At 64.7% G+C, this 17,565-nt stretch overlaps 2 protein-coding genes across 2 annotated transcripts; one reads left to right on the top strand and one right to left on the bottom strand.

The window, feature by feature from the left end:
- Positions 1–950: 950 nt before the first annotated feature.
- PLEKHH3 (pleckstrin homology, MyTH4 and FERM domain containing H3) lies at positions 951–9,119 on the top strand. The gene is made up of 13 exons (XM_058041916.1): positions 951–1,160; positions 2,969–3,024; positions 3,659–3,747; positions 3,851–4,045; positions 4,199–4,356; positions 4,919–5,042; positions 5,951–6,248; positions 6,327–6,534; positions 6,766–6,902; positions 7,019–7,139; positions 7,498–7,944; positions 8,036–8,227; positions 8,306–9,119. Exons 1-13 carry the CDS (start codon positions 1,008–1,010, stop codon positions 8,477–8,479), a joined length of 2,352 nt encoding a protein of 783 aa, XP_057897899.1. The 5' UTR covers positions 951–1,007; the 3' UTR covers positions 8,480–9,119.
- Positions 9,120–10,003: 884 nt separating this feature from the next.
- TUBG1 (tubulin gamma 1) lies at positions 10,004–17,538 on the bottom strand. Its single transcript, XM_058041915.1, has 11 exons — positions 17,413–17,538; positions 17,091–17,203; positions 16,425–16,592; positions 16,186–16,254; positions 15,328–15,407; positions 14,593–14,719; positions 13,878–13,964; positions 13,505–13,654; positions 12,106–12,258; positions 11,676–11,837; positions 10,004–10,681 (listed from the first exon to the last, which is right to left on the bottom strand). Exons 1-11 carry the CDS (start codon positions 17,459–17,461, stop codon positions 10,484–10,486), a joined length of 1,356 nt encoding a protein of 451 aa, XP_057897898.1. The 5' UTR covers positions 17,462–17,538; the 3' UTR covers positions 10,004–10,483.
- Positions 17,539–17,565: the final 27 nt, after the last annotated feature.

Raw genomic sequence — 17,565 nt, 5'->3', positions numbered from 1 at the left:
CCTGGACACTGCCATGGCACCCATGCCCTCTGCCACTGGGCAGAGCCGGGGCTGAGCTGAGCCACGCAGCGGTGGCACCACCATGAACGCCTTCCACCAGCTCCTTGGTGGAAAGTCGCTGTGAGGGCCTGCAGGACAGGCCTGCCTGGGCATGGTGCCCTCCTGCCCGCTGTGTCCTTCTGTCCATCGTGTCCTCTTCCCCACGGTGTCCTCCTGCCCATGGTGTCCTCCTGTCCATCATGTCCTCCTGCCCACAGTGCCCTCCTGCCCATCGTGCCCTCCTCCCCATGGTGACCTCCTCCCCATGGTGTCCTCCTGTCCATCATGTCCTCCTGCCCATGGTGTCCTCCTGCCCACGGTGCCCTCCTGCCCACGGTGCCCTCCTGCCCACTGTGTCCTCCTGCCCATGATGCCCTCTTGCCCACGGTGCCCTCTTGTCCATCGTGCCCTCCTGTCTATCATGTCCTCCTGCCCATGGTGCCCTCCTGCCCATCGTGTCCTCCTGCCCACGGTGCCCTCCTGCCCAGGGTGCCCTCCTGCCCGAGCACCGAGCCCACGGTGCTGCCCGCTGGCACAAACTTGGCTGAGTCGCCGTTCTGGGACAGGCGCCAGCGCTGCAGGAGAGCAGCGCACGGTGCGGGTGCCGCGGGGCAGGGCAGGGGCCCGTGCCCGGTGCCGGTGCCCACACCGGGCGCAGGCGGCGCTCAGTGACGGTGCCCCCCGCGATGAGCCGAGGGTACCCGGTGCACCCTACCGGCGGCGGCGGCGGCTCCGGGAGCACCGTGCCCAGCGCAGCCCGGCCCCGCGCTGCCCCCGCCCCGCCGTGACGCACCGGCGGCCCCCGCCGCCCCGGGCGGGAGCTCCGCCCCGGGCCGCGCGCGGCGATTGGCGGCGCCCGGTGACGCGCGGCCCGGCCCGCCCGGGGCGGCGGCGGGGCCGGCGGCCGGTGCGCGGGGCGGGCCGGTCCCGTCGCGTCCCGGTGCCGTCCCGTCGGTGTCGGCGGGGCGATGCCGTTCCCGGGCGGGCTCTGGTGGCTGCTGTGCTGTCGGCGGGGCTTCACGCTGCTGCGGCGGGACTACGGCGAGGCGGAGCGGGAGGCGGACGGCGAGGCCGAAGAGGAGGAGGAGGCGTCCTTCGAGCTCCGCGCTCACGGAGACCAGGTGGGGCCGGCACCGGCGCCGGGACGGCCACCGGGACGAGCGCGGGCGCGCCGCCGGGGCGGCCCCGCGGGGTGCGGGGTGCGGGGTGCGGGGTGCGTCGCTCCGGTGGGTGCGGGCGAGCCGCAGCCCGTGGAGGCTCCGGGCGGGCGCGGAGGTCCCGGGCCCGCGGGGCAGCACCGACCGTCCCGCTGGGTGCTCCGCTCCGGGCTGCCCGCTCTTAGGACGGGACCGCGGGGTACCGGGTACCGTGCCAGACCCGCGGCGGGAGCGGACCGGGGCGGTCCCGGGAGCACGTGCCGGCCGCGGGGAGCGGGCCTGGATCTCCCCTCTCCGGCTGCTTCCTCTCTGGAGGGAAACGGAGCGGCGGAAACCGGTGCTTCCTCCGGCCGGGCTGCGTGTGCGGCGGCTGATAGCGCGGGCTGCGGGGCATGGAGCTCCCGGGGCTCCGCTCTGTCCCGCCGCTCTCCCGCACCGAGGGCCCTGGATCCCAGCCCGGATTCGCGGGGCACGGGGGGTGGGGACTGCCCGGTCCCGCTGGCTGTGGCCCCTCTCCCCTGCCCGCTGCGGGGGCTGCAGCACGGCCCTGGCTCCGTCGGTCCCTTAGCAGCAGGTCCCAGCCCGTGGGGACAGTGACAGGGCTGGAGCTGGGCCCTCTGGGGACTGACTGGTGGCAGTGCCAAGGGCACAGCTGCGTAAGGAACCGTCTTTGGGCTTCCCACATCCCATGGGCCGCGCTGGCTCCGGGCTGGCGTGGGCGACTGGTGACGCCAGCTCCCCCGAGAGCCCTTTGCTGTGGCCGGGGGGTCCTTGGAAAGCCGCGGTGTCAGCCGGCCCTTGGTGGGAGCGTGGGAGCAGCTCCCCTGGCCCTGCGGCCGCAGCTCCTCTGCTGTTTATTTATATCCCTGAGAAAGGGCCGGCTGCCGCCGCTGCCTCCTGAGCAGAAAGCAGGCACTGCCTGCATGCTGCAGCCCTGAGGAGCGTGTGAGGCCCTCCTCTCCCAGCGGGACAGTGTCTGGCGCTGTGCATGGGCACCGGCGCTGTGTGACAGGTGCCCTTAATGCCACAGGTCAGTGGCGCCCGGCCCTGCCCCGCAGCGCAGCCGTACCTGCGGCGGCTCCCCCTTCCCCGCCACTATTTTTAGCATCTGTCTCTTTTTCTTGGCGTTGCGTGCTCTGGCCTGCCGAGCCTCTGGCTGCCCCGTTGGGCTGCAGCTGGCAGCAGCTCCCGTGCATCTCCCAGGACAGCGCTGCCGGTGCTTCCATGTCCCCGCACCCCTCTGCGCTGGGCACCGCGCCCGGCCCGGTGCCTGCCTGTGCCTGGGCTCTGCCTCGTGTCCCAGCATGTGTGCCAGGCCCGTCACGTGAGTGGCACTGTCCATGTCAAGCCGTGCTGCGTGAGGAGGAACTGACCCTGTCCCACTGCAGGGCCAGGGACTTCCCAGCGCTGCGTCCCACCGCCGCGGGCAGGAAGTCAGCGGCCCCATTACAATGGGACTTTGTGCCGTAAGCGTATTACTCAGCACTGACCTTGTGCAATTCTGCACGGTATTCAGCCAGCTGGGTCAGCTCAGGACACACACGGCCAGCGCGCCCGCCGGCTGCCCCCGCACCCGGGGAGCCCCAGCTGCAGCCCTGGCTGCTGCCGTGCCCTTGTGGGTGCCAGGGCTCCTCTGCCCCATGGCAGCAGGGTGTGAGGCTGTCTCTCTGCGCCCAGAGCTGGGTTAATGAGGAGGAGGCGTACAGTCATGCCTCACCGTCATTGCATGCCAGGTGATGACCGTGGGGCTGAGATGTCTCCTTCCTCCCCAGGGATCCCTGGAGGTGAGCCTGAGCCAGCCCACCCGCAGCAGCAGCGGCTCGGAGCGGTGAGTGTTCCCCTGCCCCGCGTCCCTTGTGTGGTGCTGCAGGAGCTGAGGGACTGGCGTGTTGTGGGAGGTTGCCCTGGTGCTGGTGTGTGCTCCATCCTGCTCACCGAGCCAGCACCAGGCTGTGCTGCTCTGTCAGGTGGAGCAGGGAGTGGCAGAGTGCTTGTCCCCATCCCTGGTGCATCCTCAGGCACGTCTCCATCCCCCTGCCGTGCCGGAGAGCTTGACTGCCTCAGGCTTGGCTGATGGGGCTGTGCATGACTCTGGCTGTGCCAGGAGGCTCTGCCGGGCTGTGTCCATCAGCAGAGGCTGTGCCCTGGGGTGCTTGGTGCTGAGGAAGACGGGGTGCAGGGGCACAGGGGCCTGCTCGCTCGCTGTACGCGCAGTTCTGACGCTGCTGCCAACATTCCTTCCTGGTTGTTCATTTTCCGAATTCCTTGGCAGGGCCAAGACTGCAAACAGCTTATTTTTAGCCGGGGTCATTTGCACCCAATGACTCTGTTCCCACCGCAGGGCTGTGGGGTGCCCAGAGCCCCTCGGGACCCAGCTCATCCCAGCCCCGGGGCCAGGTCCCTGCTCAGGGGCTCCGGGAGAGCCCCATGGGTGCCTGAGCTCAGCCCCATGTTCTCCTCAGGTCCCTGCTCGTTGCAGAGGAGATGCGCAGCCTCATCGTGGACAAGGGCCCAGGGCCGGTGGAGGACGAGCCTGACGCTCTGGTGAAAGGTGGGATTGTGACCAGAGGGATGGTCAGAGCTGTGCAGACCCTTCCCCGTGCTGAGAAGCCATTGGGGGGGGTGTCAGCGAGGCTGAGGGCTCCCCTTCCCAGGCTGGCTGCAGCGGGAGATGCGGGGCTGCATGAAGACCCCCTGGATCCGCCCTCGGAAGTATTGGTTCGTGCTGACCCCCGACTCCCTGGACTACTACAGCAGCAACGAGAAGGGCGCCAGGCGCCTGGGCTCCCTGGTGCTCACCAGCCTCTGCTCCGTGCTCTGGCCAGACAAGCAGCTCTACAAGGAGACGGGTGAGGTGCCCATGCCCCTCGGTTGGGCTTCATCTTCCCGGCACAGCTCGTACCCTCCCTGCCAGCCACGAGGGCCTGTTTAGCCCAGAGGAGAGGCTGTGCTGAGCCCTGGGGCGCTGGTGGGCAGTGGGTGAGTGGGTCTGTGCCTTGCAGGCTACTGGAGCGTGACGGTGTTTGGCAGGAAGCACTGCTACCGCCTGTACACCGAGCACCTCAACGAGGCCGTGCGCTGGGTGTGCGCCGTGCAGAAGGTCATCGACAGCAAAGCTCCTGTCCAAACACCCACCCAGCTGCTCATGCGTGATGTCGAGGTGAGCCCATGCCCACAGCAGCACTGGAGTGGGTGTTGGAGGCCTCACATGCCTCAGGGTGGTGATAGGGGTTTGTGCACTGGGGTGGGTGTTTGGGATCTCACATGCTCCAGGGTGGTGATAGGGGTTTGTGCACTGGGGTGGGTGTTTGGGTTCTCACATACCCCAGAGTGGTGGTGGGGGTTTGTGCACTGGGGTGGGTGTTTGGGGTCTCACATGCCCCAGAGTGGTGGTGGGGGTTTGTGCACTGGGGTGGGTGTTTGGGGTCTCACATGCCTCAGGGTGGTGGTGGGAGTTTGTGCACTGGGGTGGGTGTTTGGGGTCTCACATACCCAGGGTGGTGGTGGGGGTTTGTGCACTGGGGTGGGTGTTTGGGTTCTCACATGCCTCAGGGTGGTGATAGGGGTTTGTGCACTGGGATGGGTGTTTGGGGTCTCACATGCCCCAGAGTGGTGATAGGGGTTTGTGCACTGGGGTGGGTGTTTGGGGTCTCACATGCCCCAGGGTGGTGATAGGGGTTTGTGCCAGGTTACCCCTCTGCAGCTGTTGCTTTGCCCTCCAGGAGCACAGAGACAGCCCCGAGGTTCTGGAGCAGATCTATCGCTGCAACCCCATCCTGCGCTACACCAGTGGCCCCCTCTACGCCCCCCTGCTGCCCTTCCCCTACGGCAGCCTGGACCAAAGTGGTGAGCGGCAGATGGGGGGCACAGCGCTGGGTACTGCACTCTGGGATGGCAGCAGTGATGGCTGGGATGGATGCTGTGCAGGGCAGGTGGGCACTGGGCTGGGGCCAGGCTGGCTCTGGGTGTGAGGACAGTGCAGGGAGGAGCATGGGGCTGTTAAACCTCATCCCATTCCACAGCCCCTGACCCCTCAGCTACACCATCGGGCTGTTAACCCTCATCCCATGCCACAGATGCTGTGCAGGGCAGGTGGGCACTGGGCTGGGGCCTGGCTGGCCCTGGGTGTGAGGACAGTGCCCGGCTGCTGGCAGGGGGTCCTGGGGAGGACCGTGGGGCTGTTAACCCTCATGCCATCCCACAGCCACACCACGGGGCTGTTAACCCCTATCCCATCCCACAGCTACCCCACATGGCTGTTAACCCCTATCCCATCCCACAGCCACCCCACATGGCTGTTAACCCCTATCCCATCCCACAGCTACCCCACATGGCTGTTAACCCCTATCCCATCCCACAGCTCCTGACACCACAGGGCTGTTAACCCCTATCCCATCCCACAGCTACCCCACAGGGCTGTTAACCCCTATCCCATCCCACAGCCACACCACATGGCTGTTAACCCCTATCCCATCCCACAGCCACACCACGGGGCTGTTAACCCCTATCCCATCCCACAGCCACACCACAGGGCTGTTAACCCCTATCCCATCCCACAGCCACACCACAGGGCTGTTAACCCCTATCCCATCCCACAGCCACACCACGGGACTGTTAACCCCTATCCCATCCCACAGCCACATCACGGGGCTGTTAACCCCTATCCCATCCCACAGCTACCCCACAGGGCTGTTAACCCCTATCCCATCCCACAGCCACACCACAGGGCTGTTAACCCCTATCCCATCCCACAGCCCCCGGCCCCCGCAGCTACACCACGCTGCGTGACGAGGCTGTGAAGCTCTTCAACTCGCTGCAGCAGCTGGAGTCAGAGCGGGACCCGGTGCCGCTGATGCAGGGTGTCCTGCAGACCTGCCTGGACCTGCCCCCGCTGGTGGATGAGATTTACTGCCAGCTGGTGAAGCAGACTACGGAGCCGCCGGCGCCGGGCGGGCAGGGCGACCTGCACTACTGGCAGCTCCTCACCTGCATGAGCTGCACCTTCCTGCCCTCCCCGCCTGTCCTGCGCTTCCTGCGCTTCCACCTGGACAGGTGAGTGCCAGGGAGCTCGCCACGTGCCGGGCGCCCCTCAGATCAGTGCCACCCTGATCCTCCTGGCGTTTCTTGCAGGACGGAGAACCGTTTCCCCGCCTCGGAGATGGCCAAGTACGCCTGTTTCATCCGAGAGGCGCTGGGAAAGACGAAGGGGAGGGAGTGTGTGCCCTCTCTGGAGGAGATCCTGGTGCTGATGCAGCGGCAGGAGATGATCTGCACGGTGCACTGCCCTGGGGCGCCTGCCTGCAGCGTGGCCATCAGTTCCCACACCACGGCCGAGGAGGTGAGGCGTTATGGCTGTGCCAGGCAGGGGGGCTGGGGACATTTTGATGCACAGGGTTGGGTGGGCAGAGTGCCACAGCAGGTGAGCAGGGTCTCTCCCAGCTGAGCCATGGTGGAGAGGGGCCAGGAGCTGTCTGCGTTTGCCCGCCATGACCTGTCTGTGTCCCTTTACAGCCCTGAGTGCCGTGGCCAGGAACACGTGGTCACCATCGGTTGCCTTTGTCTCGCCCAGGTGGCCCAGGAACTTGTGTCACGCCTGGGGCTGTCCCAGAGCCCCAACCTCTTTGCGCTCTACGAGCAGTCCCGGCGACGGGAGCAGCCAGTGGGCAGTGCCACGCTGCTGGCTGATGTCCTCACCAGGTTTGAAAAGTAAATGTCCTGTTCTGCTGCCTACGGAGGAGAGGGGCTGGGGGGCACAGGTGGGAGGGGACAGATGGGGATGGAGCACATCCACAAGCTGATGGAGCCGCTCCTGTCTGCTGCAGCCTGGCTGGAGAGGACCGGGAGCAGGACCCACCGTGCCGGCTCTGCTTCAAGCACTACGGCTTCCTGGACACGGACAACGTGCCACGAGACAGCCTGGAGTTTGCCCTCCTCTTTGAGCAGGTGAGTGGCACACTAGGGTGACCGTGCCGCGGTGGCCGTGCCGCGGTGGCCGTGCTGTGGTGACCATACCGTGGTGGCCGTGCTGTGGTGGCCGTGCCGTGGTGACCATACCGTGGTGGCCGTGCTGTGGTGGCCGTGCCGTGGTGGCCATGCCGTGGTGACCATACCGTGGTGGCCATACCGTGGTGGCCGTGCCGTGGTGGCCATACCGTGGTGGCCGTGCTGTGGTGGCCATGCCGTGGTGACCATACCGTGGTGGCCGTGCTGTGGTGGCCGTGCCATGGTGGCCGTGCCGTGGTGGCCGTGCCGTGGTGGCCGTGCCGTGGTGGCAGTGCCAGCTCACCCTGCTCTCTGCCAGGCGCACGAGATGGTGCTGCGGGGCTACGTGCCCACGTCGGAGGAGACGCTGCAGACGCTGGCGGCCCTGCGCCTGCAGAGCCTCAACAGCGACTTCTCCACCCACGCGCCCTTCCCGCGCCTCGAGGAGCTCTTCCCTCCCCGTGTGCTGCACGCCCGCCTGCCGCCCCTGCCCCACCGGCCCCCCAAGTGCCGCGGGGCGCGGCTGCGTGCGGGGCTTCTGGCCGGGGGGCTCTGGGGCCAGGCCCTGGCCAAGCAGCGGGCGGAGCGGGACCAGCGCCTGCGGGGCCGGCTGCGGGAGGAGGGGGCCAGCACCATGGCTGCCATCGTGGAGAAGTGGAAGCTGCTGCAGGGCATGGGCCGGCCCGAGGCCATGGCCGCCTACGTGGCTTTGGTGCGGGAGTGGCCTGGCTTCGGCTCCACGCTCTTCGATGTGGACCTGCAGGCGGTGAGGCCCTGGCTGGGGGTGGTACAGGGGGGTGGTACAGGGGTGGTACTGGGGGTAGTGGGCAAGCCTGACACCCCCCTGTCCCTTGCAGAGCCCAGTGGGGGCCGGGCCCCAGCGCCTGTGGCTGGGCATCGGGGCCAAGGCTGTCTCGCTGTACAAGCCGGGAGAGCCCGAGCCCTTGGACAGCTTCTGCTACGGCCGCATCTCCTCCTTTGGTGCCTCTGACAGCAGCACCTTCCGCCTCTCCGTGGAGGACCGAGACCTGCTCTTTGAGACCTCCCAGGTAAGGGGCTGCCATGCCTCCACCCTCCCCTCACACCAAGGGTGCCCCAGACTGACCCCCGTGCCCCTGTACCCGCAGGTGGATGAGATCGCCCAGCTCCTCAAGACGTACCTTGCCTCTGCGGGTGCCCAGCGGCTGCCCCGGCCCCAGGAGCCTCCCACCAGTGCCCCCACTCTGGAGCCCACTGTGCTGCCCCAGGGGCTCTGCCCTGCTCCCAGCCCCTGGCCACCAGTGGGTTCCTCCCACAGCTAGCCCAGAAGCTGCCTTGGCCACGCAGGTGCTCCCATGGCCGGCGTGGGAGGGCAGCCAAGCCTGGCAGCGAGTGGCAGCTCTGTGCTGGCCCCCAGAGAGCAGGGGGCCAGGGGGTCGTGCTCCCCCACTGCCATTGCCTTTCTGGCTATTCCCTTAATTTATTTTGAGACGCCTGCGCGCCCCACGTCTCCCAGCACTTTCCCTGGTGGGCAGCGGGGCCGCCCTGCTGTGGTCCCCAACGCTGCCCCCAGGCCTGTCCCCGTCCCCTATACCCTGGTGCCTTTGCCTGCAGCACTTGTGCTGCCTGGCCACCCTGCTCGTGCCCTGGGCAAGCAGAGGGTGCCAGGCAGTAGTGCTGTGCCATCGTCTGTCTGTCCGTCCTCTGGAGCCACCCCTTCTGGAAAGCTGCGGGCGGCTTTTGGCCAGGCTGCCCTGGGGAGCCACGGGCTCCTCCTGCGCGAGTGGCTGGGCTCTGCGGTGGCCCTGTGGCCAGGCTGGTGTCACAGGGCTGGATGGTGGAGTGGCAGCTGGTACGGCCGGGGCTCGGCCCCCTCAGTGTTGCCTCTGTAGAGTTTGTTGGTTCTGTCTTGGGATGGGGGGGGTTGGTTGGTTGTTTTTCTAAATAAATGCACAAAGGAAAGGCTGGGCCTCCTGTCCTGGAGCGTGGGCTGCCAGCGGGAGGCTGGGACAGTGGGATCCCTGGGGCAGCCAGGGCAGCAGGGCCTGGAACAGGCAGAGGGGAGGAGCAGCACAGCATGTCCTTGGGGGCAGGGACTGCTGTCCCTCTGGTCATTGCCAGGCGACCTTTGGCATTTCCCCAAGAGCACAGGCAGCTCCAGCTCCCCGGCAGCCCCTGGCACTGGCTGCCCCGGCGGGGGGAACTGCCCCAGCCACAGGGGCTGCTGCCAAAGAGGGCGTGGGAGCCCATGCTGCCACCGTGGCTGTATTTTTAGTCACCTGCTCTGTGCCCCAAAGGGTAAGAGGAAAATGCTAATTTTCACCTTGGGCTGCCAGGGTTTGGGATGGTGCCAGCACTGCCCCTTGTCCCCAGGACACAGCCCAACTCCCACAGGTCAGGAACAGAGCTGCTGTGTCCATATCCCCTGACACTGTCCAGCCTCCCAACCATGTCCTTCCTGGTGTTGCTGTCCCTGCCTCAGATCCTGAGTGGTGAGGGCACTCCCAGCCCCTCATGGCCAGCCCTGCCCAGGGCCTCAGTGCTGCAGGAGATCCATGTGGGTGCTGTGTGCTCTGCAGGCAGGGCGGTGCCAGTGCCAGCCCTGGTCAGCCGTGCAGGCAGGTCCTGCCAGTATTTCTGGCTCTGCTGCAGCAGTTGCCCAGTGCTGCCTGGGCCCCATGGCACTGCCAGCCGGGGCAGAGCTGGCCCTGCACACCCCAGGGCATGTCAGTGAGCAGTGGCCATGGTTCTCCTGTGCAACGGGGCTGGCTGGCCAGCCAGACGAGGCAAGCACCAGCCCCAGGCTTCCCTGCCTGGCTGTTCAATCTGGAGTCATGCAGGCAGCATCAGTGCAGGAACAGCCTTTATTAAAGCAAAATAACCTACAAAAATATAGATACAGCCCGTGCCCCAGGCCTGATCTGGCCAAGGAGGAACAAGGCTCCCGCCCAGGGCAAGGACTAGCTCAGCCACACGGAGCCTTTGGCCACGGGGGTTGTGTGCACCCAAACTCAGGGGGCCAGGCCTGTTCCCAGCCCCAGGGTCACTCTCCTCCTCCTCCTCCTCCTCCTCCTCCTCGCAGCAAGCGTTGCTCCCACAGGCAGAGGTTCCCTCCCAGCAGAGCGCGCAGCTGCCCCAGTCCTGTCCTGGGCCAGGGCACACGGTGGGGTGGGAGCTGTGCCCCAGCTCTCCACAGAGGAGCACTGGCACGAGGGCTCTGCCACGCCAGGCAGCGCTGAGGGGTGACAAACGTGGGCACGGCAGAGACGAGCCCTGCCGGCGTGCGCGGGGGCGGCCGCGGAGCTTCCTGTGGCCCGGCAGGGCACTCACTGTTCCTGCGTGCCCCAGGAGATGTAGTCGGGGCGTGTGGCGGCGTGATACTCATCGATCAGCTGCTGCACGATCTCCCGGGAGTTGTCCAGCTCGTCAAAGTTGTCCTTGAAGATGTCCTCCTTGCGGAACTGCTCCAGGAAAGCCTCTCGCTTGCGCAGCTTGTCGTACTGCCGGCACGTCCGCTCGAACAGCTGGGGAGCAGCGCCGGGTCAGGGCGGCCACAGAGCCCCAGGGAACCTTCCCCGAGGAGCCAGCAGGGCTTGGGAGGACACTGGACCAGATCTGAGCCCTGCTAGGAGCCACCCACCCCCGTCCCTGGCTTTGTGACAGGCCCAGAGTGAAGAGAAAATGATGGATGAAACCCAGGGACACGGAGATGGACAATGCCCAGGGACAGAGGGATGGACAATGCCCAGGGACAGAGGGATGGACAATGCCCAGGGACAGGAGGATGGACAATGCCCAGGGATACAGAGATGGACAATGCCCAGGGACAGGGAGATGGACAATACTCAGGGACACAGAGATGGACAATGCCCAGGGACAGAAGAATGGACAATGCCCAGGGATATGAGAGTGGACAATGCCCAGGGACAGGAGGATGGACAATGCCCAGGGACAGGGAGATGGACAATACTCAGGGACACAGAGATGGACAATGCCCAGGGACAGAAGAATGGACAATGCCCAGGGATATGAGAGTGGACAATGCCCAGGGACAGGAGGATGGACAATGCCCAGGGACAGGGAGATGGACAATGCCCAGGGACAGAGGGATGGACAATGCCCAGGGACAGGAGGATGGACAGTGCCCAGGGATACAGAGATAGACAATGCCCAGGGACAGGAGGATGGACAATACTCAGGGATACAGAGATGGACAATGCCCAGGGACAGGAGGATGGACAATGCTCAGGGACAGAGGGATGGACAATGCCCAGGGACAGAGGGATGGACAATACTCAGGGACAGGGAGATGGACAATGCCCAGGGACAGGAGGATGGACAATGCCCAGGGACAGAGGGATGGACAATACTCAGGGATACAGAGATGGACAATGCCCAGGGACAGGAGGATGGATGAACCCCAGGGACAGGGAGATGGACATTGCCTGAGGACACGGAGATGGACAATGCCCAGAGGTCTGGGGCTGCAGGGCCTGGCGTGGCAGGGAAGGCTCTCACCGAGGAGATGTTGGTGTGGTTGGCCATCATGAGGCCACTGACACGGTGAGCAGAGGGCAGGTAAGGGGACTTGCGGGACAGAGCCACCTGGATGCTGGCAGGGCCCCAGGGGATGAAGTTGGCCAACTTCCTCTCCCTGATCCGCTGCAGACTCTTGTGAACCTGCAAGGATGAGAACAGCAAGGCACAGCAGGGTGAGGGACAAAGAGCCTGGCTGCAGCAGACCCAGGAGCTGCTCCCCACAGCCATGGGGAGGGGAGTCATTTCATCACGACTGCTGCCTTCCCATGAGGCCAAAGCCCCAACAGGAGCAATCTGAAGCCAGCTCTCAGACACTGCCTAGCCTCACCCCAGGATCCCTGCACAGTGACCATGCTCTTCCTTGTGCCACACCACGGCCATCAGTACCTGAACAGCCACGGGGACTCACCTGTGTGGGATCCACCTCCCCCTGGATGATGTTGAGGATGGCAATGTAGCAGTGGTTGGTCTGCCTGTCTCGCCCTGTGGACACCATCACGTTTTTAGGCTGCAGCAACCTCCTCATCACGTCCAGGACTGTGGTTTTCCTCACACTGGCCACCTGCACAGGCCAGCCAGGGGTCAGAGGGAGTGGGTGTGCTGCTCCCTGCCCTCCTGCTGCCTGGTACACACACACACACACACACAGGAGCAGGGGGCAGCTGGACAGAAATGCCCTCACACAGGGGATGGAGTCACATGCAGAGCCACATGCCAGACAGGGAAATCCCAACACCACACAACAGGCACAGCCAGGCCAAGAAACAAAGTGTTAGTGGAGGCTCCAGCATGGGGGCTGTCTGGCCCACACCCTGCAGCACAGCAGGGGCTGGGGGTGAAGCTCAGCTGAGAACAGAAGGACAAGGACCTGTTTTATATTGTTGCTATCAAACATGGGTTCTGTCCCACTGCCAAGCAGAAAGAAGTGGGGGTTCCACAGCAAATGCCACTGCATGCCCTCCCTGCCTTGCCCAGCTCTGAGCTATGGGCAGCCTGTCCCTGAGTGCTGCTGGGGCTTTGCCCAGCTGCTGCTGGCCTGGGTGGGCACAGCCAGGGCCAGCACCCAGCCTGCCCACAGCAGGGACAGCTGGCTGGGGTGGCAGCCCCCCCTGCCCACACTCCTCCCTCGGAGGACAGATCACACACTGATACCCTTTTCAGAGCCAGCAGTTTTTCAGATTTGCTTCTCTGAGAAACATCCTGAGGAAATGCACGCAGGGAGAGGAGAAGAGCAGCTGTTAGTTCCTTCCGGGCCGTGGTGGGGCAGTGCAGGTGAGCACCTCCCAGAAACCAGAACTGCCCCACTGGCACCAGGGGGCTGGGGGGCACTGGTTAGGGACCAGCCAAACACAAGAAGCAGCACTTGAAGTGCAGAGAGGTGGCAAATTCACTCTCAGACACAGACTGAGCTTCAGGAAGAGTCTGACACCTGTAGCCCACCCTCAAAGACAACGAGCATTGCTGTTTAGACCCAAATTGCTGAAGCTGATGGGATGGCAGGACTGGCAAGGCCACTCTCCTGGCCTTGCTCTCATCACTGCCAAGGGTGGCTTTTGCCAGTGCAGAGCCTGATGCATGCAGCAGGTAGCCTGGCACAAGCACAGCTGCCTGCTCGGGTCTGATTCACTGCACATGCGGCCGTCACGTGGTGCGAGCACACGTGGGCTGGGATTTGGGACGTGAGCCTGGGATCTGGGACGTGCAGTGACAGCTCACAGCGAGACAGGGCTGACAGATGCTGCAAGGTGAGTGTGGCAGCCTCTGTGCCCTTGGGGATGGGGAGGAGAGCCCCATGGGGGCTGCCTTACCGACTGGTCGGTGGTGAGCGGCGTGTAGCCCGTCATGAGGAAGTGCAGCCGGGGCGTGGGGATCAGCGAGGCAATCAGCCCAATGAGGTCGTTGTTCATGTACCCAGGGTACCTGAGCGTGGTGGTGCTGGCAGACATGATGGTGGACACCTGGGGGAGAGGACAGGCTCAGCAGAGGGTCACAGAGCCTGTAAAAACCTGCCTCATGCTGGCACGACCGAGGGAAGCTGCGGCACCTGGATGGGCACAGGGCCCTCACTCACAGCTCCAGGCTGCCCACCCCTCAGCCCAGCCCATGAAGAAGGTTCAGACTAAACTGAACAGAGCAGGGAAACCCCATTCTGGTTTTTCCCGAGGGGAAAGCCCTTCTCACCAGCTGGTTGATCTGTGAGAATGACGGGTTCTGGATGTGCAGCCGGTCTGTCGCGATCCGATTCAAGGCTGTGTTGTCCAGAACCACCTGCAAGAGAAACCTGGCTCTGAAGGGCCCCTGAGGCAGCTGAGGAAGGCCAGTCCTGGCCATGTGTCCCAGGGCACTGGTGGTCCAGCACAGGCCCTCAGAGGAGCCCCCTGCACAGGTGGCAGACACTTGAAACCACAAGCTGACTCATGCATGGCTGTAACTGACACAGTCAATGGAGCCTCTTCCCTCCCTCCTGGCTGAGTTCCCCATGCTCTCCTAAGAGCTCTGCCCCACTGCAGCAGCTCCAGTGCAACTGCTCCTGCACTGCCACATGCAGGGAGCAGCTGAAGGAATGAGCAGTGTCTGGTCAGATGTGACTGAAGGCAGACTGAAGGTGCTGCCTGGCTGGGGAGGCTGTGGGTGCTGCAAATGCTGCATTCAGGAGGGGCTGGAGCACAGCTACAGAGAAAGCACAGCCTGTCCTCACTGCCTTGGAGGCAAGGCAGAAATGCCAGGCAGCTCTGCAGGGGTGAGGGTCCCTGAGGCCACATCTGCTTGGTCCCTCTCTTTGGGGTGTGCTTGTTGCTGCACCTGGGGCTTGCTCATCCCCCCAGGATGGGCTGCAATTCTGAGCTCTGGGGACAGGGCCACCTCCTCAGGGCTGGCTGCACCACGGGCCTCTTACCACACAGTCAGCATTCTGCGTCAGCCTCTTCAGAGTCAGCAGGGAGTTGTAGGGCTGGACTACGACGTCGCTCATCTCATCCTGGTTTGGGAACACCGAGTAGGTCTCCACCAGTTTCTTGGGATACCTGGTGAGAAGTGCAGCATCTCAAGGGTTAACACCACCAAGCTACACTCTCCCCTCCCACAAGCTGCCTTAGCAGTCTCCAGGGCTCAGGACAGGGTGAGTCACCAAAGCTGCAGCCAGAGTGGCTCCCAGGGAGGGAGAGAATGTGTCCCAGCCATGCCTACCCCAGCAGCACGGGAGCTGGCTGCCAGAGGAGCTACAGGGAGGCTGAGCCATCCACAGGCTGATTAAGCAGCTGCTCACAAGCCTTTTCAAGAGGATGCAAGCTGCAACAGGCCAGGATGGCAGCTCCCAGCCTTCAGCCAGAGCCTCCCACCCTGCCCTGCACCGTCAGGGTGTCCGCAGGCAGCTGCCTGATAAGAACACTGAGGGAAGGCAGAGCTTGGACACATCAAGTCCAGTTTCAGAGGCTCTCGAGTGCCCAGGCTATCAGGAGGCAGCCCTGAGCAGGCATGGTGCCAGGGATTGCACAAGGCAGTGTTTGGCTGGGGGTGGTGCCTCTGAGTCAGCGCTCTCCAGCTCCAGGCAGGCTGCCCGGGCTGGGCCAGGACTGCAGCGGGGTGTGGGCAGGGGACAGGGCTGTGCTCACCTGCCCAGGGCTCTGCTCACCTGTCATTCAGCCTCTCCAGGAGGTAGGAGCCCAGCCCAGAGCCTGTTCCACCAGCAATGGAGTGGCACAGTACAAAGCCCTGGAAGGAAGCAGCAGGCAGGGGCTGAAGGTGAAGCTCAGACAGTGTGTCAGCCCTGCTAGCTCCAGCAGAGACCTGCCAGACAGGGCCAGAGCTTCTCACAGCACAGACTGACCCAGCTCCTCTGACCCCAGCTCCTCCAGAGCCCAGCAGCAGCTGCAGCTCCTCAGGCCACTGCTGCCCACACGGTGGGACCCACATCTCTGCACACCCCACAAAGTGCAACAGCTGCTCTGTGGGAGAGCACTCAGGTTCCTCCCACCCAGAGCAGCACTGGAACAGCTCCAATGTCACCCCCAGGGTCCAGCCTGGCACAGGAAATGGAACTGCATGTTCTCAGCTCTTTCCTGGGTCCTTCACATCCCTCCCTCCTTCTAGAATGAGGCCAAGCTCCCAGTGCCTGGCTCCAGGGCAGCTCCCACATGCTCAGCTCCCACAACAGGCACTTGAATCTCCTGCCAGCTTGTTTGAGTGATGTCCTCCCTTTCCCTGCTGCCATGTCACAGCCTGACACGAGCACCTGGCACCCCTGTCTGAGTGCACACAGGGTATGGCTCACATGGACAGCACACAGAAAAATACCCCACAAGCAAACAGTGAGAGAACTTCTGGGGCAGGCTGGAGTGGGGATGGACAAATCTGTCTCCAGATCCCCTCTCTACATGTTCTGTGCTCAGAAGCTCACTGAGCTAAGTCTGTGCCCACCACAGTGCTGAGCTCAACCTTACAAAGAGCTGGGAGAACACCAGGCAGGGCCACCAGCTCCTTGTTGACTTACTTCCAAGCTGTCACTCCCATCAGCCTCTCTGTCTATTATGTCAAAAATATCTTCATGGATCTTTTCTCCCTGCAAGAGAGATCAGGACTGGTTTTGCTCCTTTCCCATACACAACATGGACAAGAGCTGCTCAAGCTCAGTGTGAAGCTGAGTCAGACTGGCAGCGTGGTCCTGTGCCACATAGGGCAGGGACACAGGGCAAACCCCAGGGCTGAAAAGTCTCACCCAAGGGCTGGTACCTGTGAGAAGCCACTGGCCCAGTTGTTGCCAGCTCCCCCTCCATGCTCAGACAGGTAGATGTTCTCTGGGTTGTAGAGGTTGGCATAGGGGGAGTTGAGGATGGAGTGGATGACACGGGGCTCCAGGTCCAGCAGCACGGCCCGGGGGATGTAGTGCTCATCATCTGCCTACAACGGGAGCAAGAGCATCTCCATGCTGCTGCAGCTTGGTGCCACCTCCTTCCCAGAGCATGAGCCACCCCTGCTGCAGGTGAGGGTGAGAGGGAGGAGGGAGAGACTGCTCCTGTGCATGAGCTGCAGGTGAGGGTGAGAGGGAGGAGGGAGAGGCTGCTCCTGTGCAGCCTGCCCTCAGTGCAGCATCTCTGTGCCCCAGAGCTCTGCCAGCCGGCGAGGGGGAGGCACTCCCGGTGCTTACATAAGGCGCTATCTATGGCAGCCCCAGCCTCGTGCCTCTGCTCCGCCTCCACAGCGCTCCAGGGACAGAGCGGGAGCGCGGGCGGGCAGGGAGCGGGCCGGGAGCGGGAGCCGGGCTGAGCCGCCCGCACTGCACGGTCCCGGTGCCCGCGGGGTGAGCAACGGGCACGGACAGTGAGCGGATCCTGCCGGGGCACGGAGCCCCGCGGGGAGCAGGGCGGCTCACGCTCCGCGGCCCGGGGCTGCCGGTACCTGGTAGAAGAAGACGTCCTTGCGGTCGGTGCCCTCGGTAGCGAACTCTTCCACGATGCCCTCGGGGCTGATGCCGTGCTCGGCGCAGAGCTGCTTCCAGAACTCGAACCCGACTGCGGGGAGGCGCGGTCAGACCGGCCGGGCACCGGGCCCGGTACCGGGGCAAGGCCCGGAGCGCCCCGGCCCGCAGGCCCCGCCCCACCCGCGTGAGGCCCCGCCCCGTCCCGCCAGGCCCCGCTAACCGCCCCCCCCACCCACCACAGCATCCCGACCCCGCCCGGTGCGCGCTGCCCCGGGCCTGCCGCGGCCGTGGCGCGCTCACTCTGGTTGCCGCACTGGCCCAGCTGCAGGGTGATGATCTCCCGCGGCATCGCGGCCGAGGCTCCGCTCCGCTCCGCGCCCCGCCCGACTCCGGTACCGCCGCGTCTCCCGCCGGCGCCAACGGCACTGCGCGTGCGCGCTGCTCCCTTCCGGG

The sequence above is a fragment of the Melospiza georgiana genome, chromosome 28 (genome assembly GCF_028018845.1).
Source record: "Melospiza georgiana isolate bMelGeo1 chromosome 28, bMelGeo1.pri, whole genome shotgun sequence".
Taxonomy (NCBI): Eukaryota; Metazoa; Chordata; class Aves; order Passeriformes; family Passerellidae; genus Melospiza; species Melospiza georgiana.
This window is presented reverse-complemented; position numbering and strand designations above follow the sequence as displayed.